At 38.3% G+C, this 22,963-nt stretch overlaps 1 protein-coding gene across 6 annotated transcripts in view; it reads left to right on the top strand.

Annotated features, from left to right (window-relative positions):
- Positions 1–22,963, top strand: part of DCLK2 (doublecortin like kinase 2) — a 157,619-nt gene that overhangs the window by 5,735 nt on the left and 128,921 nt on the right. For all 6 annotated transcript variants that reach the window (XM_022599727.3, XM_022599726.3, XM_022599725.3 and 3 more), the window contains exon 2: positions 13,903–14,237. In XM_022599727.3, the coding sequence (XP_022455435.1) occupies positions 13,903–14,237 (335 nt within the window). The remainder of the gene's footprint in view (positions 1–13,902; positions 14,238–22,963) is intronic.

The following is a 22,963-nucleotide window of genomic DNA, read 5'->3' as shown; positions in this document are numbered from 1 at the left end:
ACACTTACCTTTATAATTACAGGTATATTGGGTCTGTTTTTTGCACTAGACTAAGCATGTCGTGAGGTTAGGGATCTTGGACACAATGTTCATTAAATAAATAGCCCAGGAAGTGACTTTACCTCTAAGTCTCTTGATTGTCAAGGGAAGTTTTGTATGAATTAAGTTTGAATAGGGTTGTTTCTATGTATTTGTGAAAATATGTATTTTGAAAAATTGGATTATAGTCCAGATAAATCAGAGATGCTCTGCTGACTCATCGCTGTGGAGAGAATGACTCTTCCTCAGTACTTGCTTCTATAAATCTGATTGTTTTCTTCTTCTCATTTCCTCAAAACAGGGGAACTCAGGTCTGCTATAACGCAGCTGCATAATAAGCTCTTTCCAGAGGTAATGGGAAGAGAAATTTTCATTTGCAGAATAAAGAAGTCTAAAGGGTTGGGGGAAGAAGGGAAATACTTGGGAGAGCATTTATGAGATGAGGGTCAGACAGAATGATACACTGGTAGTTATAAGAAAAGATCACTATTTCATGAGGTTTTAAACTATGGAAATGGACATTTTATGGCCCTGTCATATGAAATAAGGGAAACTAGATATTCCCTTGACTAGTGATTGTCAAACTGCTTTCTTCATTGTAGAGAGGGCCAGGGGAGTTTCTCTGGGTATGTACTGCCTGGCTAGGTCTCTTCTCATCCCTACTCGCCCATGCTCCTACCACTTCTGTTTTTGTCTCTTCTATTGATAAAGTAAACCATTACCCTAAGGATTAGGGATCCTATTCTTCTCAACATTGCTACCATTTTTTAGATGTTTTATATGCAATCATTATGTGAGATACTTTGTGTTTTATCTCACCCTTGTTATCCCTTATGGAATATGGCTGCATTGTCTTCCCCATTTTGCAGCTGGGGAGACTGAGACTCAGAGGATAGAGAAATTGTCCCCTTGTACCAGTCAGAAGAGGTGGGGCTGGAACCTGAGGCCTTTCTCCTTGGCCTTTCAACTTCTGTATTCTTAACTGCTATGTTCTACCACCTGTGAGATGGGGTCCATTCTGACCCCTGAAGTGTGCATAGGTCATGTATCAGCAATCTAGAGCTGCATCACCGCTGCAGCCAAACCTGTTAGTTATTTATATTTGGAAAATGAAGATGGTGGTAGTTCATCGGTCACTGCAGATGTAAAGACAGTTTTAGGATGTTTTGTGTATGGTTCCTGAAATGAACCATACATTATCCTATACACCATCATAGTAGGGTCTCTGCATTCAAATTCTGCAGAGTTGTCTTGCTTGACTTTGGTTTCCTTATCTGCAAAATGAGGAAGGTTAGGTAATTGCTAAGGCTGCTTCCCCTTTAAAGTTCAGTGATCTTGGGAAATGCTTCTGGAAGTGGGAAAGAGAAATGATCTGTCTGGCTCCATGTCTCTAAACGTTGGCCAGGTTTTGTGATTGAATGTGGTTACCTGGGTTTAGATGGAGTTCTTAAACCCTCAATAACCTATAGGAGGCTCTTCCCCATAGAATCTTCTCAGGAAAGGGAAAATTATGTACAGGCCCACTCAGGGCTGAGACCATGGTCATTTTGTTAATTCATTTATCCTAACAATAAATACTTCTGGCACTTGATGTTTGATGATTAATTTTACTTTTGTGCCATATATAAGGTATTTTGATAGGTGGGAATAGGTGGATATTGGTTTTTAAAAAAATCTTTCTTAGTTAAGACATCCAGCTGGACAGTTGGCTAGATTTGCAGAGGTCAAATAAGGTCATGCAAAAGGCAAATATTCCTTGCCCCTTCATATTTCAGTTTTGAAATAAGTTTTTATTCAAGAAAAAAGGGATGCAGTATATTAGTATGTTAACAATTTATTAATTTCACTAGTGTCTGAGATGCCTGACGTGATTTTTCTCTTTGGACATCTTTCATAATCAAATTTTTGTACCTTTATTTTGAATGTATGTTTAAATCCCAGGACTATTCTAAGCCCCCTAATATTTTCAGCGTCTGCTTTGAGTTTGTTCTCTGACGTAGCTAAGACTTAGTTTCGTTCATCTTTTAGCATTCTTATTTTAAGCATTGTCTTTAGAAAATTTATTTCACATATAGTTTAAATACAATCTGCATTGTACAATACTTTTTTTTTTTTTTGGCTGCATTGGGTCTTCGTTGCTGTGCGCAGGGTTTCTCTAGTCGTGGAGAGCGGGGGCTACTCTTCGTTGCGGTGCACAGGCTTCTCATTGTGGTGGCTTCTCTTGTTGCAGAGCACAGGCTCTAGGCGCACGGGCTTCAGTAGTTGTGGCATGTGGGCTCAGTAGTTGTGGCTCGTGGGCTCAGTAGTTGTGGCTCACGGGCTCCAGAGCACAGGCTCAGTAGTTGTGGCACACGGGCTTAGTTGCTCCATGGCACGTGGGATCTTCCTGGACCAGGGCTTGAACCCGTGTCCCCTGCATTGGCAGGCGGATTCTTAACCACTGTGCCACCAGGGAAGTCCCTCTACAATACTTTTTAAATTCTACGAGTTGGAAATATAATTTAAGGCTAGAATTTAGATACTCTTTCATTCATTGACATGCTATAATTTTTGCTCTAATCCAGGCTATTTTACCCTGTTTGCCATATCTCTTGCAGCCTGAAGCAGTAGACTATCCATATTGTAATTTGTCAGAAGCTACTACCTTCAAGACAAGGAATGGGAAAATACTGATTTGTGAGATCAACTTTAGTACTTTTGATTACACTATAACATTTACTGACGTCTCAACATAACTAAAATAATCTACAATTATGACCTACTATGTTACCATTTGTTTATATGTTGGTTAAATTATAATCACTTGCAACCAAAATGTATCACAATAGAAGTTTTTAAATTGTCATTGATTTATTTCTTCTTCCACTGTGTAATGTTTTACAAACCTCAGATTACTTTGTTAATTTTTATGTAATAACAATGTCATTATTTCTGAAAGGCAGGGATTGATGCTCTCTTCCCCAATATCCTTGTCCATTATTTTGGTCTTTTAACAGTATTCTACCTCATCCCTTAAGGAAGCAGGAAAAGAAAAAGGAGTTATGGAAACTTACTACTGGTTATACTCTTCATCAAGCCTCTGCAAAAGAACGAACTTGAGAAATAGCCTGACCTAAACTCATCTCTTCTTAGTTTAGTGATCAAGGCCAATAGCTGGAAGGTTCTACATGAACCTTGTAACACTTAGCAGAGTCCTGATGAGCAGTGTCTCTTCGATAAATGGGAGTGGTCCTCAGCATCTGAAACCAAAATGTGCGTCCTTGTAACTTCCCCCCGTAATTCTAGAGCCACTGTTTGGAGCTACGTAAGACTCCAGGTGGAGCAACATGGCAGCCCTTCAGACATTTTATGACAGTGGTCATGCTTTACTGTTTCCCCCTTCTGCCCGTCCCCTAAACATCACTACTCTTTTTTGACAAACATCTGGTTTCTGAATCCTTCATCACTTGCACTGAATCTTTTTGAGCTATTCTCACTATTGTCACTTGCTTAAAACTGGAGCCAAGTCTTCCTCTTAGACTCAAAGTGAGATTTAAAGGGTTGGAGGGGTGGTGGTGAGGGAGGAAGGTCTTAAGCAAAGATCTCCAGAAGCTGGGGAAACTCTGTTGAGGGAGGTTTTTACCTCTACTCAGATGATGAGCCAACTGAAGGACTGACCCTATATCCATTATGTCCCAGTTTACTTACAAACAAGTGTAAGATGGGCACATTTTGGTTTGAAGATCTCTTTCTCAGTATCCTTAAAATTGCAGTGTTTCTCAAACTTTTGCAAGGTTTGGGATAATTAAAATTGAAAAACAATGTAAAAATCTAACAACCAAGTTGCAGAAGCCCAGCATTGCCTTAATTACTTTAAATACATTGTCACTTAAATATTTATAAAGGTAGATGTACTTATGCATATAGCTCTTACACACCAATACAACCCAAACAAGACAACCTAAAAACCAACAAAACTGTATAACCAATAAAAATGCAAAATAGCAACATAAAGCTCCAGATGCTATTTGCTCAAACTAAACTGTTCCCAGTGTGACCATGGTGCTGAACGCTGAGTTTGGTGTGCTGTATTTCAGAATGCCATGTGACGAGTCAGTTTTGCACTGCTGACAAGCCTTCATTCCCGCAGAGTAAAATTATGTCCTCTGGCCTTAACTCTCTGTGCATGTCTTGTACATATAGTAAGTCCACTTCTTCCTCATTAACTCCCAGCAAAGTTACACCACTTGATGCCAAAGGAGTTGAGGCTGTGGGCACGGAGTGGCCTGGCTGCACTTGATGTAGAAATAGACATTCAGATGTTCCAGAATAAGATGATATAAACATTTTGAGTCTTATCATCAAATTAACTACAGAATTGGGAGTTCCCTGGTGGCCTAGTGGTTAGGATCCTGGGCTTTCACTGCCATGGCCCTCAGTTCTATCTCTGGCTGGGAACAGATCCTGCAAGCCACGCGGCGCAGCCAAAAAAAAAAGGACAGAATTAAAATTGCCAAGGTGAATGCTTGTAGATTGTGGGATACAGTTGGCTCAGGTTTGAGCAGCAAGAAGACAAATAATGGAGATTAGATAGAATTTTTTTTTTCAGTGGGTAAGCTTTAAGGCTTTTTGGTTAGTGAGTAGCATTTTTGTTTTTACTTTTACATAATTTCTTTGGTCTTAAGTTAACTCCTCCCAAATTTCAATGCTGAAGCGTGGATTTGTGGGCATACTTCTTCCTACATATCCAGATGTTCAGTGTAATGTCTCCACACCTTTCTCCGTGGAAGATATCACAGTCATTTTCAGCCTGTTGCCTTCAGATGTGTTGAAGGGGCACTGGTCTTAGGGGTGAAAGATCTCATCTTGTGTCCTCAGCCCCTCCCTGTAGGAAAGGCTGTTAAATTCATTTTGTGAATGCGCCAGCAGTGGTCCAGAGATAAACCAAATGAATACAGAAGGGAACAGCATCCAGGTGAGAGCAGTGTACTTTATGTTACCATGCTGGTTCCCATAAGGTTAAATTCTGCACACTGTACAGTTTGGGTAGAAAACCCAATAAGCTGTTCGCCACAACAGAATAGTAATCAGTCTGTCTTTTCTTTACCCTGTATTCTTCTGAACCAGCTGGGTGTGGGAATGTGTCCTTGACGTGCTTTAGGTGGAGGTATTCACATTATTGTCTACCCGATAGGACAGTCTCACAGATGCTGTACTTCATTAAGGACATCAAACCATCTTGTAGATGCAACATACCCAAATTTATTTTCCTTGGTTACATTCCTTTGGAAGTAATTTCTTTCTCTATTTTGGAAGTTGGGAAGGAATTTAGGTTTTTAAGATTTTTGCAGGTATTAGACCTTAAGTGTCAGCCATACTTCCTTTTCTTTCCTCTTTGTCTTTTCTCTGTTACCATATTTAATCTGTGTGTGTGTGTGTGTGTGTGTGTGTGTGTGTGTGTGTGTAGGGAGGCTTTTCCTTAAGCTTGATGAGTCCTTACACTTTATTATTATTTTTTTATTGGAGTATAGTTGCTTTACAATATTGTTAGTTTATACTATACAGCAAAGTGAATCAGCTATATGTATATATATATCCCCTTTGTTTTGGATTTCCTTCTCATTTAGGTCACCACAGAGCACTGAGTAGAGTTCCCTGTGCTATACAGTAGGTTCTCATTAGTTATCTATTTTATACATAGTGTCAATATCATATATATGTCAATCCCAGTCTCCCAATTCATCCCACCCCCCACCCTTTACCCTTTGGTATCCCATATGTTTGTTCTCTACGTCTGTGTCTCTATTTCTGCTTTGGAAAAAGACAGTCTATACCAATTTTTTCAGATTCCACATATATGTGTTAATATACGATATTTGTTTTTCTCTTTCTGACTTACTTCACTCTGTATGACAGTCTCTAGGTCCATCCATGTGTCTACAAATAGTCCTTGCACTTTAGACTTGTAAACAAGTTTTCTTTTTCACCATAAAGTTCAGTGCTTGCTTCTGCTCCAAGAGTTAGGTATAGTCTCAATGTCCAAATTTTGTATAACTGATTTTCTGCCGTAAATGTCAAAAAATAGTTTGTAATTACAAGCTAATTAGTGGTTTTAGTCAGTTAATGTAAGTATTTTAACAGAGGTGGATAAGAGACTTTCATAGTAACTGATAGAAAAGTAGGCTAAAACATTCTGTTGTGGAACTTCCAACTGTGTAAATATGCGTTTAGCTATTTGTAATTTCTAACAGTAAATTGACATTTTAAATGTTAAGGGATTATTTTGATTTAGCTATTAAGATATATTTTGTATATAATACACACACAAACCCATACACACCCACACACATGTTCCATTGATTGAAAGACACAGTGCATTTATTGGACTAAAATATGCCATGGACTCTTGGTGCTTTGATGGTGTGAAGTGAAAAAAAGAACTTGGTAGGTACTAGGCAGCCCTCACAGCCTGCTTGTTTTCCTCTGTGCCTTAGTTTGCCCTTTGATGGGGTAGAATGACCTAAGAGTGTCTCAGACCACACATGATGTCCTCAGGAGCCTGACCTGAGCCTCTCACAGTCATTGGGTGTCAACACCTACACTGTGCAAATGTTTTACCTAGAAGTTATGCAAATCCAAACCGTGAGACGTACAAGTTTGTTTTGGAAATATGCATTTTTGTCATGACTTTGACAAACATCTTTTGAGTGCCTGCTGTTGGTGCTGGGCTAGGTGTGGGTAACATGAAGAAGGGGACAGTCAGTCAGTCAGTGTTTTCAAGGAGCTTCCAGTCCAGGCAGTAGTTTGTAACCAGAGATTGTGTTCAGAGTCACCTGTGAAGTTAGGAAGCCTTACTCACAGGTTCTGGTGCTACCTTCCAGTGATTCTGGTTCAGTTGAACTGTGGTGAGGCCTGGGCAACTGTGCTTCTACAACAAAATCACCTGACGAAAAAAAGATTCTTCTCTAAGAACCACCGGAAGAGACAGATAAAGAATAAAGGATTATGAGAAGTTAACATATTGTAGCCTCAGGATACAACAAGTGAACACAAGAGTGACATAATTTTTAAAATTATGAAACACATATCTATAGATATGTGTTTCATATCATATCTATAGATATCATAAACACATATCTATAGACATCATAAAACATACACGTACAGCCCAGTGAGTTATTATGAAGTGAACACCTTTGTGACTACTATCAAGAAACAGAGTATTGGGAATTCCCTGGCTGTCTAGTGGTTAGGACTTTGTGCTTTCACTGCCAGGGCCCGGGCTCAATCCCTGGTTAGGGAACTAAGATCCCACAAGCCACATGGCATGCTCCCCACCCAAAAAAAAAGAAAGAGAGTATTGCCAGCATCCGAGAAGCTCTCCCTGTGTCCCTTCCTAGTTACAACCCTTCCCAAGTTACGGTAGCCTGACTCTTGCTTTTCTTTATATTTTTACCACTGATGAAGGCATCCCTAATCAGTATAGTTTTACTTTTGTCAGTTTTGAACTTAAAGAAATTAAATCCTACTGCATTCTTTTCTTTTGTTATCTTTTGATCACCGTTATTTGTAAAATTCATCCAAGTTGTTGTGTATAGCTGGCTTGTTCATTTCCATTACTGCATAGTAGTAGTACATTATATGAATATACCACAATCTGTGTGTCTGTTCTCTTGCTGATGGATATGTGGATTGGTTATCATCTTTGGCTACTGAGCCCATTCTATGAGTGTGTGTGTGTGTGTGTGTGTGTGTGTATGTGTATACTCTGGTGCCCATATACAGCAGTTTCTCCAGGGTATTTTCCTGGGGTGGAAACGTATATATTGTCAGCTTATCTATCACTAGATAATGCCCACCTGTTTTCCCTAAATGATTGAACCAATTTAAAGTACATGGAAGTTCCAGCAATATATCAAAGTTCCTGTTGCTTTACCTCCTTAGCTGGGGTGATTAATCTTGACTGGTCAGTAAAAAAAAAAAAAAAAAAAAGGTAAGGAGAGAGGAGGAGGAAGGCTATTTCAAGCATGTAAGAAGGAATGAGGATAAGAGGGTGTGACGAGTTTGGAAGGAAAGGGCAAGTACACTGGTGCGACACTAACTTAGGAGCCTGTGGGAAAGTGGTGAGAGGTGAGATGGAAGTATGTGAATACGCTGGGGAGTTTGGTCTTTATTCTAAAGGCAGCGACACCGGCAAAAGATAGCAGATTTACATTTTTTTTAACATCTTTATTGGAGTATAATTGCTTTACAATGGTGTGTTAGTTTCTGCTTTATAACAAAGTGAATCACTTATACATATACATATGTTCCCATATCTCTTCCCTCTTGCGTCTCCCTCCCTCACACCCTCCCTATCCCACCCCTCTAGGTGGTCACAAAGCACCGAGCTGAACTCCCTGTGCTATGCGGCTGCTTCCCACTAGCTATCTACCTTACGTTTGGTAGTGTATATATGTCCATGCCACTCTCTCACTTTGTCCCAGCTTACCCTTCCCCCTCCCAGCATCCTCAAGTCCATTCTCTAGTAGGTCTGTGTCTTTATTCCCGTCTTACCCCTAGGTTCTTCATGACCTTTTTTTTTTCTTAGATTCCATATATATGTGTTAGCATACGGTATTTGTTTTTCTTTTTCTGACTTACTTCACTCTGTATGACAGACTCTAGGTCCATCCACCTCACTACAAATATCTCAATTTCATTTCTTTTTATGGCTGAGTAATATTCCATTGTATATATGTGCCACATCTTCTTTACCCATTCATCCGATGATGGGCACTTAGGTTGCTTCCATGTCCTGGCTATTGTAAATAGAGCTGCAATGAACACTTTGGTGCATGACTCTTTTTGAATTATGGTTTTCTCAGGGTATATGCCCAGTAGTGGGATTGCTGGGTCGTATGGTAGTTCTGTTTTTAGTTTTTTTAAGGAACCTCCATACTGTTCTTCATAGTGGCTGTGTCAACTTACATTCCCACCAACAGTGCAAGAGGGTTCCCTTTTCTCCACACCCTCTCCAGCATTTATTGTTTCTAGATTTTTTGATGATGGCCATTCTGACCGGTGTGAGATGATATCTCATTGTAGTTTTGATTTGCATTTCTCTAATGATTAATGATGTTGAGCATTCTTTCATGTGTTTGTTGGCAGTCTGTATATCTTCTTTGGAGAAATGTCTATTTAGGTCTTCTGCCCATTTTTGGATTGGGTTCTTTGTTTTCTTGATATTGAGCTGCATGAGCTGCTTGTAAATCTTGGAGATTAATCCTTTGTCATTTGCTTCATTTGCAAATATTTTCTCCCATTCGGAGGGTTGTCTTTTGGTCTCGTTTATGGTTTCCTTTGCTGTGCAAAAGCTTTGAAGTTTCATTAGGTCCCATTTGTTTATTTTTGTTTTCATTTCCATTTCCCTAGGAGGTGGGCTAAAAAGGATCTTGCTGTGATTTATGTCATAGAGTGTTCTGCCTATGTTTTCCTCTAAGAGTTTGATAGTGTCTGGCCTTACATTTAGGTCTTTAATCCATTTTGAGTTTATTTTTGTGTATGGTGTTAGGGAGTGTTCTAGTTTCATACTTTTACATGTACCTGTCCAGTTTTCCCAGAACCGCTTATTGAAGAGGCTGTCTTTTCTCCACTGTATATTCTTGCCTCCTTTATCAAAGATAAGGTGACCATATGTGCGTGGGTTTATCTCTGGGCTTTCTGTCCTGTTCCATTGATCTATATTTCCGTTTTTGTGCCAGTACCATACTGTCTTGACAGCTCTGTGGAGGATGAGGGGGCCTCATGAACTACTCTAATCTGGGGAGAAAAGAGAGGGAGCAGGGTTGAAGGGTTGGGTTCCAGAGATGCTTAGACTAAGTCAACAGTTTTGCTAAATCTGTTGAATATGGGGCAAAAAGAAGAGAGAAAGGAGTTTTGGCTTTTGCCTGGGTGACTGTGTAGGTGGTGATTTCGTTAAGTTGGGGAATTCCAGAAGAGAAGTATTTGAGGTTGGGTGGCAGTCATGGGGAGTGAAGTTAGTTTTAGACTTGTGATACATGAGACAGCTGTAGATGATCTCGTAGAGATGCTCTTGAAGTGGTTTGAACTCAAGAAAGGACTGGGCTGGAGATGTCTCAGAGTCTGGGTGGTGATTGAAGCCGTGGGATGTGGCTGCGCACAGAGAGTCTAAGGAGGATGAGGTGGATGCAGGGGAGAAGGGGGGATCCTGAAAAGCAGACCGAGAAGGGGCTACCAAAGAAGTAAGAGGTAAGCCAAAAGAAATTAGGTCCTGGAAGCTGAGGAGGAAAAGGCCCTGCAGGACGAGAATCGTGACTGGTGTCCAGTGCCCTCAGAAGACACCAAGGGAAATTACAAGAAGTGCTTGGCATTTGGCAGTTAGGAGAGAAGTGGTTGGGATCAGGGTGTTTCAGCCCGGGGAGCACAGGTGATGCTGCAGTGGCTTAAGAGCCGATTGTGGGCGAGGAAGTGGGAGAAACTAGATGAGGAGCTGGGCAGTGAATGGAAGCCAAAGCACATTAGGTGGAGGGGGGCGAGGAACGAAGAGGGGTAAGATCTGTGTGTGCCACAGTGGGAGATACTCTATAAAGTCCTGTGCAGTTAAATGGAGGAGAGAAGGAGAATGAGCCTGAAACCTTGGCACGAGGAGCAGGAAGGACCCAAATGTTGCGAGAGACTTAACGTTGAATAGGAGGAGGGTACCCTTGTCACTGAAAAGGGAGAAGAGGCGGGGAAATTGGCACAGACTGAAATACATCTGTAGGGATGACGGTTTTCAGAGAACAAGGAATTGGGGAGTTCCTAGCTTTTAGTAGCCTCTTGCCTCTTAAATAGGAGGCCGTTCATTTGGTTGAGTAAGGATGAAAGTTAATGGTTAACAAGTACCCAGGTTGTATTACACAACTGTTGACAATTGGTTTGTCAACCTGCTAAATATGAAGTAATGCAGAGTGTCTCTGAACAGATGTCAGTGGTAGGAAGCCATAGGCATGCTGCTGGAGAGAGTCAAAGGAGGTGGAAAGACTTTCTATTCCACACTGTGCTTGAAAACAGTAATGGTGTATAACCACTTCCTGCTTCTGTCCATCCTCTTTCTATACAGAAAACAGATCCTCTTTTTTTTAAAAAAAAAGTTAATTGAAGTATAGTTGACTAACAATATTAGTTTCAGGCATATAACATAGTGATTTGATATTTTTATAGATTGCACACCATACAAAATTATTATAAAATATTGGCTATATTCCCTTTGTTGTACCTTACATTCCTGTGAATTATTTATTTTCTAACTGGTAGTTTGTAACTCTTAATCCTCTTCACCTATTTTGCCCCTCTCCCGACTCCCCTCCCCTCTGGTAACCACTAGTTTGTTCTCTGTAACACAAATCCTCTTCTGTGTAGTATTCATGAGATCATTATTTACAAAATGATTTCCCACCAATGTCTTATGGTCAAAGAACTGCTTTTAGAGACACAGAGAGGGAGAATATGAATATGTCTGAGTGTGTGTGTATGTATCTCAGTTCTCTTCAGCTAAAGACCACCCAGAACATGCCTGGAAGTGAACAAGTTGAGTTTGCTACTCATTGCAGTAAGGAAGAATGGACATTATAGGATACCTCAGGGCAGCTCAGTAAGAGCTGCGAGAGCTGTCGTAGAAATTGGGCTTTGGTTCCAGGAAATCAGGGACTCATTCTGTATTGGGTGCTGTGAGAGGAAGGACAATTCTGTGATTGAATATCTCATTAAATCCTATTTACAGTGAGAGCAGACAAGATTTAGGAAAAAGCTATAGTTGGTAACGAAGTGGCAGTCACTCATTGAGTGACCTTATTTTTGTGTCACTGTATCATAGTCCCAGAATGGCTTCATTTGATATAGATATTCTGTGAGATGATATCCCACAGAAGACCACAGGTCAGATCAGGTTATAGTAACATTGAGGTCTAGCTGTGAATGTTAGATCAATTCCGGACCTCAGGGACTGCTTTATTTTTTATATATCCATGTATGATATATATATATAGATATAGATACAGATATAGAGAGAGAGGGAGAGAGACATAACACATTTATATCTTTAAGTCTAATTTTAAAGTGAGATGTTTATCCTTTCCTTGTTTTGGTGAGTGCAGTTTTAATATGTATTGGTAAGAGTTTAAAAAATTCTCTCACAGTGTGGTATTTTATCCATGAATCAAGGTTCATTACTTTAGGATATACTTTTTCAGCTATATCAGTAACATAAAATGCACTATCATTTGGAAAACTTGTTCTCTCTCTGGGGAATGAGTAGAAAACAGAAGGTTCTTACATGGATCCAGGTGGGAAGTGGGTGGTGATGAAGGCAGAGGGGAGGGGCATTTTAAGAAATATTTAGAAGGTAGAGTGGACAGAACTTGATGTCAGAATGCAGTGTGTAGGGAAGTCAGAAGGGTGAGGGATGATGCCTAGGTTTCTAGCTGAGGAGTTTGAGTAGGAAGTGATGTTCCTCAACAGGATGGATGGAATGGAGAAGTGACAGGTTGGCCGGGGTGGGGTGGGGGTAACAAATCTTAAACAAGAATCCCTACAGTAGCATGACTCTGGTTGGGGGAAGACTGATTGCTTCTAATCAATCTTGTAGGTGCCTAGTGTCTAACAAAGAATAAGAATTTATTGTTTAACAGCAAGAGCTATAACTGCCTAAGGAACCAAAATCTTAAATGCTTTTGTCTGCATATTCTCTCCCTGTAGGCAAATCTATATATTAAAAATGAGGCCATTAAATTGCATGTGTGAAAAAATAATGAATTCTTTTTGAGTTAGAAGATACCTTGCAGAAAATTTTAGAGTGTAATCCTTTTATCTTGCATGCCAGAAAGTTGAGACTAAAAAGAAGTGGGTGACTTCTGAGTTTCCTGAGAGAAAAAGTGTGATTTTTTAACATAAAGTTTTGGAACTTAAAATTAATGAACATTGAATCAGTTAACCAATTGACAAATACTATAGTTTTTATGTTTTACTTAGTAAAAATTAAGCAGAAGGCTACATGAATAATGAATACATCATTTTAACTACTAAATATCCTTCCTCATTTAAGTAGACGATGAAAAGGTTGTCTATTTAAACTATTTTAAATTCATATTCTTCCATTAAGGAAAATAATGCTTTCGGTATGTTTCTTTGAGCTGTCAAAACTCTTCCTTCATTTTTGCAGTGCTTCATTAATTGAGTAAATGATCATATAACTGAATATGTGAATTTAGTCAGCTATGTGAATTTTGTGGTAACTTTTCTTTGATTAGGGCTGAAATCTATAATCGGAAAGAAGAGGAAGAAAGTTTTATTTCTTTATGAGAATGTATTATTTTGTGATATAGTTATTTCTTCCAGAATGAGACATTAAAAATTAAATTAGTTAATGGACTTTTGGAAGTAGAGAGTACCTTAGAATTCACCTGATTCAACAACTTCCCTTTACAGATACTGATGTTGGGAAGGAAACTGCAGGGGACTTCCCTTTACAGATACTGATGTTGGGAAGGAAAGTGCAGGGACTTCCCCGGTGGTCCAGTGGTGAGGACACTGCGCTTGCACTGTCGAGGGCGCGGGTTCTATCCCTGGTTGGGAAACTAAGATCCTTTACGCTGCGCTATCCAGGGTGACATTTGACCAGAATAAAACCCAGATCTCTAGTTTCTTCGTCCAGTGCATTTCACTCTAATGTATGCTATTCTCTCAAAACCAGCTTAGATGCTATTGAAAAGAAAGGGGTGTGGGTAGAATGCCAAACCTGTTAAGTTAAGGATTCACTTAATGGGTTTCTAGCATTTTTGCTTCATACAAAATGCTCCTGCGGTGGGGATAACCACGTTGATAAAACTTATTTTTGCTTTTTAGGTGAGAGTTACGTGTGTGCGTCGAATGAACCGTTTCGTAAAGTTGATTACACCAAAAACATTAATCCAAACTGGTCTGTGAACATCAAGGGTGGGACCACCCGAGCCGTGGCTGCCCCCTCCTCAGTGAAGAGTGAAGTGAAGGAAAGTAAAGATTTCATCAAACCCAAATTAGTGACTGTGATTCGAAGTGGAGTGAAGCCTAGAAAAGCAGTGCGGATCCTTCTGAATAAGAAGACTGCTCATTCCTTCGAACAGGTCTTAACAGATATCACCGAAGCCATTAAACTGGACTCAGGAGTGGTGAAGAGGCTCTGCACGCTGGACGGGAAGCAGGTAGGATGTTTCCAGCCCCACACTCTCTGTCTTACTTTTAAACTCTCCCCGTACCATGGTGGTTACATAGTTAATATGAATTTCATAGTTCCCTAGAAGTTATTCTAGCAGTCCTACTTGTGAGAGGCCTGTGTGTGTTGGCCTTTATCATGAAAAATGTAAGTGGCTTACCTGCCTCTTTACCCAAATATCTCAAAAGTAAATGTAGAGAAATCTATCATATACTTCTTATGGCTATTGGAAGGGAAATATAAGCTGCTTCTTTTTCTTTTAATTGAAGTATAGTTGCTTTACAATGTTGTGTTAATTACTGCTGTGCAACAGTGATTCAGTTATACATATATATACTTTTTAAAATATTCTTTTCCGTTATGGTTTATCATAGGATATTGAATATAGTTCTCTGTGCTATACAGTAGGACCTTGTTGTTTATCCATTCTATATATAAAAGCTTACATCTGCTAACCCCATACTCACACTCCATCCCTCCTCCAGCCTTCTCCCCCTTGGCAGCCACAGTCTGTTCTCTATGTCCATGATTCTGTTTCTGTTTCAGAGATAGGTTCATTGTGTCATATTTTAGATTTCACATATAAGTGATATCATATGATATTTGTCTTTCTCTCTCTGACTTCACTTAGTATGATAATCTCTAGTTGCATCCATGTTGCTGCAAATGGCATTATTTCGTTCTTTTTTATGGCTGAGTAGTATTCCACTGTATATATATATACCACGTCTTCTTTATCCATTCATCTGCCAGTGGACATTTAGGTTGTTTCCATGACTTGGCTATTATGAATAGTGCTGCTATGAACATAGCGGTGCATGTATCTTTTTGAATTACAGTTTTGTCCGGGTATATGCCCGGGAGTGGGATTGCTGGATCATACGGTAATTCTCTTTTTAGTTTTCTGAGGAAGCTCCATATTGTTTTCCACAGTGGTTGCACCAGAAGGGAAATGTAAACTTCTGAGGAAAGAGTGTATGTTGAAGAGGCTTCCTACATTAAGTGGGATATTCTCTAGTTAAGAATAAGAACATCTGTTGACCAGTAGAGTCTATGGGTTTCGGTAAATCACAGAAGTAAAAATAAAAGATATTTAATGCTTTCAGAAAAGCCTTTCCTCCCTACTTATGTATAATATAGAAAATGCATTTCAAAGAATGTTCTTTTATAGGAATGTCCATTTGAGTTTCATAGGAAACAATAGAGGTAATTAAGCAGCATTTCTGAAAAATGTACACAAATTACACAGGAAGATGCAAGCCAAATTATGGTAACAATATACCAGGGAATCTAATAGGCTAAAAAAAATTGAGCAAATTGCAGGAATGCATGAATAGCAGTTATACAAGTATTGAGTTTCATAACAATCAGATTATCATTCCTAAAAAGAAACATGAGGCTTCTAAAATGTATTTTTTCCTAATTTCAATAAAGTTAAGTTGTTTAGATTTACATGGTATTAAACTATAGTTTCCAGCATTCACTTTGTTTCTTCATTCCATTTTGTTTCTTCCCTCTACATAATTTATTTTGAAGTGTTTGGCTTGTGTAGTGCTGAGAATGAATAATATAAAACACTGGAATGGTGTCTTCTGGAAAAACACAATTAATTTCTAATTTTCTAAGACCAGATCTAGTTACTGGGTTGTTTTCATAAACATAAACAACATTTTAAAAAATACGTTCTGAAAATTCCAGTAGATTATAGTGAGTTTACAATGGCTTTTCTAATTAATTAAATTAAGAGTTAGAAGGCGTAACGTTTCATAGCAGCCTGCCCCAAGATAGGTTCACAGTGTGAATGGAAATAGACACTTTACAAATTGAGTTAATAGCACATCACAACACAAAACACCTTAAGATTCACCCTGCAAATAAGTGAAAAAAAAAATTAGACCACAAGACAGAAAGGAGATTTGGTAAATCAAATAGCTGATTTTTGGTGGACACAGTGAAGACAGGAAATGGGGAAGACAAATATTTAAGATACCTAATGAAAGGAAAAATGAAAATCAAAGCTGAAGCAAATTAGAATACATAAATGGCATATAAATAGGAAATTCAATAAAGATTTAAAAACTGAAACAGATTTGGAAATCTACAAATAAATGTTGTTAGGGAAAATGTAAGTAAAATAAAGAAGTTGAACAGCTAATTGAAATAGAAATCACTGAAATTTTAATAGGAATTCAAAAAAATTATCTTTTAAAAGGCTCCAGACTAGAAATATTCATATGTAAAATTGTTAACTAAAGCACAAGCAATCCAAATCACCAACATATTAAAGAATAATGCTGTTATGAGTGGACTTATGACAGAAATTAAAGGATGGCTTACTATTAAGAAACCTGTTTATACATGAGATCTAGAGGAAAAAGCATGATGGTATACACAGTCCCCCCAAAATGTTGCAGAGGCGTTTGACAAAATACAAAATCTATATTCAGTTAAAGATTTAGTAATAAAAATGGGAGGTGAATTCTCTAATACCATAAAAAAAGAAAAATTCCTATCTGAAACAAAAAGTCCATGTATTGGTAAACAAATGAGTTACAGGAAGCATTTCTATGACAGTCAGGTACAAGATAAGGACGCCTGATAGCACCTAGTACTCAACATTCTTCTATACATTCTTCCTGATTTTTATTTATAGTTTAATTGCAGTTTCCATAAGAATGTAAATGAGATTGTTTTGGAGTGAGGGGAGCGATACCTGACAAAGTGATTTTAAAAGTTAATCTGGAAAAATAAACAGGAAACTTTTGGAAATAATGATTAATGGGCTCTCATGCTACCAAATATTAAATCAGCATCCTCATAACCATACCAAAAAGAAATTCCAGGTGTTTTAAAAGTATAGGTGTCAAAATGAGACACAAGAATGAAAGGAAAATATGTCAATAGTTGTTGAAATTGGAAAGGATTTTCTAAGTAGTAAAGAAGTGGAAAAATCAGAGGGAAAAGTTGATTGGTTGAACATAAAAATTAAACATTTCTAGATGTCCATACACCCCAGTGTTCATTACAGCACTGTTTACAATAGCCAGGTCATGGAAGCAACCTAAATGTCCATCGACAGACGAATGGATAAAGAAGATGTGGTACACATATACAATGGAATATTACTCAGCCATAAAAAGGAACAAAATTGGGTCATTTGTAGAGACGTGGATGGACGTAGAGACTGTCATACAGAGTGAAGTAGGTCAGAAAGAGAGAAACAAATATCATGTATTAACGCATATATGTGGAATCCAGAAAAATGGTACAGATGAACTGGTTTGCATGGCAGAAATAGAGACACAGATGTAGAGAACAAACGTATGGACACCAAGGGGGGAAAGCGGGGGCAGGGGTGGTGGTGGCATGAATTGGGAGATTGGGATTAATATATATGCACTAATAGGTGTAAAATAGATAACTAGTAAGAACCTACTGTATAAAAATAAAATAAAATTCAAAAAAGAAAAATAAAATTTTTAAAAAGACTTAAAGAAAATTTCTAGATGTCAAGCAAGGGTTATATGCATTTATGTAAAGTCATACTAGTTTAATATGAAAAAAAAAAAACACGACAATGGAAAAGTGGATAAAGGGCCAAACAGACAATTTGAGAAGATAGGATTATAAATCACAAGCATAAAAAAAGTTCAGTCTTGGGGCTTCCCTGGTGGCGCAGTGGTTGAGAGTCCACCTGCCGAGGCAGGGGACACGGGTTCATGCCCCGGTCCGGGAGGATCCCACATGCCGCGGAGTGGCTGGGCCCGTGAGCCATGGCCGCTGAGCCTGTGTGTCTGGAGCCTGTGCTCCTCAACGGGAGAGGCCACAACAGTGAGAGGCCCGCGTACCGCAAAAAACAACAACAACAAAAAAACAACAAAAAAAGTTCAGTCTCGCTAATAAAAATGTGAATTAAGGCAATGAGATATTCATATTTGCAATGAGATATTCATATTTAAAATTGACAGGTTTTTTTTAAAACAGAAAATGTCTGTTATTTTTTAATGTGCAGTGAATTGGCATTCTCAGTGATGGAAGTGCAAATTTCACAATCTTTATCGAAAGCAATTTATTATGTACAACTCAAAAATATTTTTACTATTTGAACTAGTAAATTAACTTCTAGGAATTTATCCTAAATAATCGAAGATGCAAACATAATTATGCACAAAAATTTTCATCCCAGCACTAAGAGCAAAAGATTGGAAACAATTTAAAATCTCTAAAGTAAAAAACAGTTAAATGATTTGACCATAGAATTTATATGTAGTGGGCATTGAAAATTGTGTTGGGGGAATATTTAAAGACATGGGAAAATGTTAAGCAAGAAAAAAACTCTGTAGTATGTTTTCAATCTATGTTAAGAAAGAAGAGTGAGGAAGAAAATGTTTTTAATGAATTCAGAAGGAAAAAAGATTATAGTTGCCGTCAGAAATCCAGAATTTGCTGTTCTGATTTCCACTGCTTCTTTCTCATGTCTGCTTAGAAGCAGAAACTCAAGCACTGAGAAAGAAAACAAGACTGATTTCAATTAGACTGAAGAGATCAAAACATTGAGTTAATCGTTGAAATTTTGGCATGTGGTTATAAAATGTTGGTATCGCTTTTGTCACTTTTTATGTCTTATAAAAATTAAAATATTATTTCCCACATGCAAAGAAAAGAGTTTTTTTTTTTTTTTTTTTTGCAGTACGCGGGCCTCTCACTGTTGTGGTCTCTCCTGTTGCAGAGCACAGGCTCCAGACGCGCAGGCTCAGCGGCCATGGCTCACGGGCATAGTCGCTCCATGGCATGTGGGATCTTCCCAGACCGGGGCACGAACCAGTGTCCCCTGCATCGGCAGGCGGACTCTCAACCACTGCGCCACCGGGGAAGCCCCTGAAAAGAGATATTTTTAAACTTAGAAATAAAATGTTTATTTGGAAAAATTAGAGATTTCATTTTGATAGACACAGCTTTGGATGTTATATTTTCAGATTGCCAGGTATCCTTAAAAGCTGTAGTTTTCTAGGCACTGATTCAACATTTGTACTATAAGTGGACTTATATTTAAACTTCAAGTCTGTCTTTTGGTTGGTTTATGTTATAAGTTTAAAGAGAGATGAAATCTTGCTTTAGAAATAGCCTAAGAGATTTTTCTTGTTCTTAAGATTAATGCAAACCTTTAAATGGACAGTGTTCATCTTGAATATTTTCCATAAAATGATTTTTAAAAAATTATCTGCTTTCTGAAAATTCTCAAGAACAGCTTTGCTTAGGTGAAGAGAAAGGAGCTAAGACGTGTTCATGAGTTGTCCCCGTACAAAATTTTAGACTGTCTGCCTTGACTTTAATGTTCTTTTCTCTAGTTACTTCCTACTCAGATTTGTTGTTTTCATTTTAATTAGTCTGATCTTTGACACAGGATAGAGATTGAACAATTTATAGGCAATTCATCATGAACGGTCAATGAGCCCATTCTGATACTTGTGCTAGAGTTTCAAGGGGCCCTGCTTATCTTTTCTCACTGTTGTGGCCTCTTCCGTTGTGGAGCACAGGCTGTGGACGCGCAGGGTCAGTGGCCATGGCTCACGGACCCAGCCGCTCCGCGGCATGTGGGATTTTCCCAGACCGGGGCACGAACCCGTGTCCGCTGCATCGGCAGGTGGACTCTCAACCACTGCGCCGTCAGGGAAGCCCCCTGCTTATCCTTTATGGGCTTGAAAACTTTCTTGATTGAAGAAGCAATGGGGTGTCACGTGCCAGTTAGCATTCATGTTGTGAAAACGATGTCCCTGAAATCTTTGCGTCCCTCAAAATGGATGATCACATCTTCGTAGTAGCATTGTCTCCATTTACAAGGTCTGACTTGGTTAGTACAACTAATTGATGTATTTTATGTCTCTATGAAATCACTTCAAATAAAATCACGTTTTAGGATTTTATCCATGTTAACTCTTGGGTTTTCTTTAGTGTCAAGACATGGTTCTCAGCTGGGCACACTTTTACCCCTAGGGAACACTTGGTAATGTCTGGAGTCATTCTTTGATTGTCTTGACTGGAGGTGGGGATTCTACTGGCATCTGGTGGGTAGAGGCCAGGGAAACTGCTAACCATCCTGCAGTGCACAGGACAGCCACAGCATAATTCTCTGGGTCCAAAAATGTCAGTAATGCTGAGATTCAGAAATCTTGGTGTAAAGTAAGTGAAATGATTCAAAGGGAAATGATGCTTACTAAAATAGTAACTTTGTTATCAATTAGGCCACATGATATAAGTTCTGTTTATCTCAGACCTTAGAGACGTTCTCACTTTCTGTCCACTTTTTATGTAATTGAGGCAGGTGTGTTAGAATGTCATGGTTTGTACTCTTTCTTGTCCAGGATTTCAAACTATTTGTCTTCGTTGTGTGAGGCTGACATACAGTTGGGTAGTATAGCTTCACAGGGGATTAAATAAAGATGTCCCAAATCATTTCACCTGTATTTAAAGAGAAGCCTAAGAAATCAGAATTTAGTCTCGTGAAGTTTTAAGTATTTAATACTTAACAGTGATAGCGTGATTATCAATTTTTAAAAGATATACAACCTAGGTATTTATAGATGGGATGACTAGAAAAAAGCATTCGTAAATAGAAGTCATCACTATTCCCTTAAGTAGTTTTCTTTGAACTCACAATTAATTTAGATTAAGTGCTTGACTTTTGTTTTTCTTCTTAAAAACAAAATGTTCTTGAACTTTTAAGTTAAATTGTATAGAAAAACAAGGTTTACTTTTTTAATTTTTTGAAAAACAGAGTGACTTTCTCAGAATAAACTGCAGCAGGGTGGTAGTTCTTTAAAAAATATATATATTTATTCTGTTAAGGAACTGAAAGGTCCAACTATAGCTTTAGTCCACATGTGTAAAAAATTCTAGCTTTTAGCTTTCCCAGAAACAACAGAGTTTTAACATAAAAGAAACATACTTAGTGGAATTTTGGAACAAGTTGATTCTTGTCATGGGCAGAGACAAAACAGACTCAAAAATTGCTAGCAGTTGATGCTTTGGGGGTAAAATACTTCCAGACTTTGGGACCGCTGCCAGCCTCGGGATGCCCACGTGCTGTGGGTCCTTCTTGGGGAACATGGCAACCCCTTGGAGTGCATTCATCTTATCAGCCGTATTAGAGTTTATGAAGGTTCCCATCCTCACTTTTTTTTAAAGTTTTTTTCACGGGTACTATACTATTAATAATAGTTATTTTGTATCTTTTATTTTTCCAGCATCACATTTTCTAGTGAAGATTCATTTCTTTGTAATGACCCAACCGTACTTACTTAAAACAATCTCTTCTCAAATTGCTGCAGAAAAATCATATGGTTGAATTTTTCCTTGAGGTAGATGAGAACAGTTCGGTTTTAATTCTCACTCTGCTGCCAGTGCATGCACATCCTTTTGCAGGTAATAAAAATCCAGACAACAGTGTTTTGTCCTCTTAGATAAATTCACATCTCTGAAGTGTGGGTAGCTGATCTATCTCAAGTAATGGAAGATTTATCCCAATCAGGAATTAACAGACTGTGAGTAACTAGTGGGATTTTTCAGTACAGCTGGAGTCCAGGTATAGAAAGGTATTTTCATTTGTTCTTCGATTCCTCATCTAAGCAGATATATCTCTGCCCTTAAAAGGGGGGGGGGAGAAGCTTAATCTTTGTTTTTTATTTAACGAACCTTTTTTTCAAAGAGTGATCTGAAAAGTGGGAAGAAAGAAGAAAGCATTTAGATATCCCTCTTCAAGTAAAGTTTGTGTTTTGCCATTTTGATATCCATGGTGTAGGCAATTTCCCCTGACCTTAAATAATACCTTCTCCTTTTTAATGGGAAACTGAAGGAAAACACTAAATCCTGTTAGTAATGATGGCAGTTGAAAATTAGGAGGAGAGATGCTTAAGAAAAACAATTTTAGCTCTCAGTGAATTATGCAAGGTAAAGTATAGGTGAGATAAAAATGACGTTATCGCGAACTATTTTGTTTCCTTATTCTTTTGATGTCTAAGTTGGAGTAATGCATAGAACATAAAGACTGTATTGAATTAGTTTCATTTTGTTATAAATGAATTTTCCACTGATTATAATAATTATTAAAATATATATTTTGTCACATATGTATTGTGCAGTGCTTAGAATAATAGCTTAATTAGCTAATAGATAATAGCTAATCGCTTACTGTGTCAGGCATTATGTTGTGTTTTACATTAGTCTTCTTCACTAATCTTCACAGCAGCCTTGAGAGTTAGGTAGTGCATTTTCCACTTAGCAGTGGGCAAGTTGAAGTAAAGAGAAATCAAGAATCATGCAGCTGGTGGCGGAGCTGGGGTTCATATCCAGAGAGTGTGATCCTAGATCCCCCACTTTCCACAGCTACGGTATAAGCCACCTGTGGTCAGGCTTTGGGAAAGGCTTCAGTGATAATGAGGGACAGGACAAATAACTAATAAGAAAAACAGGTTATGTCAAAAAAAATCTTTCTTAAGTTTTAGAGTGATGCAATTTTACCTGGGGTTTCTCTAAAATCTGTGTAATAATAGGTCGTGTGGTAAAATTATACTTGGAGTAGGATCTGAAAAATGAAATAATAGGTTAAGGAGTGATTATATGCTTGACAAAAAGATGACTCAGGGTTATTTTATAGATTAAAAAAAATAAAGTATATGACATTGCAGAAAGTTTAGAAAATATAGGAAAAACTAAATG

This window comes from Delphinapterus leucas, chromosome 5 (genome assembly GCF_059928025.1).
Source record: "Delphinapterus leucas isolate spDelLeu-1000000601 "Yukka" chromosome 5, BTC_Dleu_Yukka2, whole genome shotgun sequence".
Lineage (NCBI taxonomy): Eukaryota > Metazoa > Chordata > Mammalia > Artiodactyla > Monodontidae > Delphinapterus > Delphinapterus leucas.
This window is presented reverse-complemented; position numbering and strand designations above follow the sequence as displayed.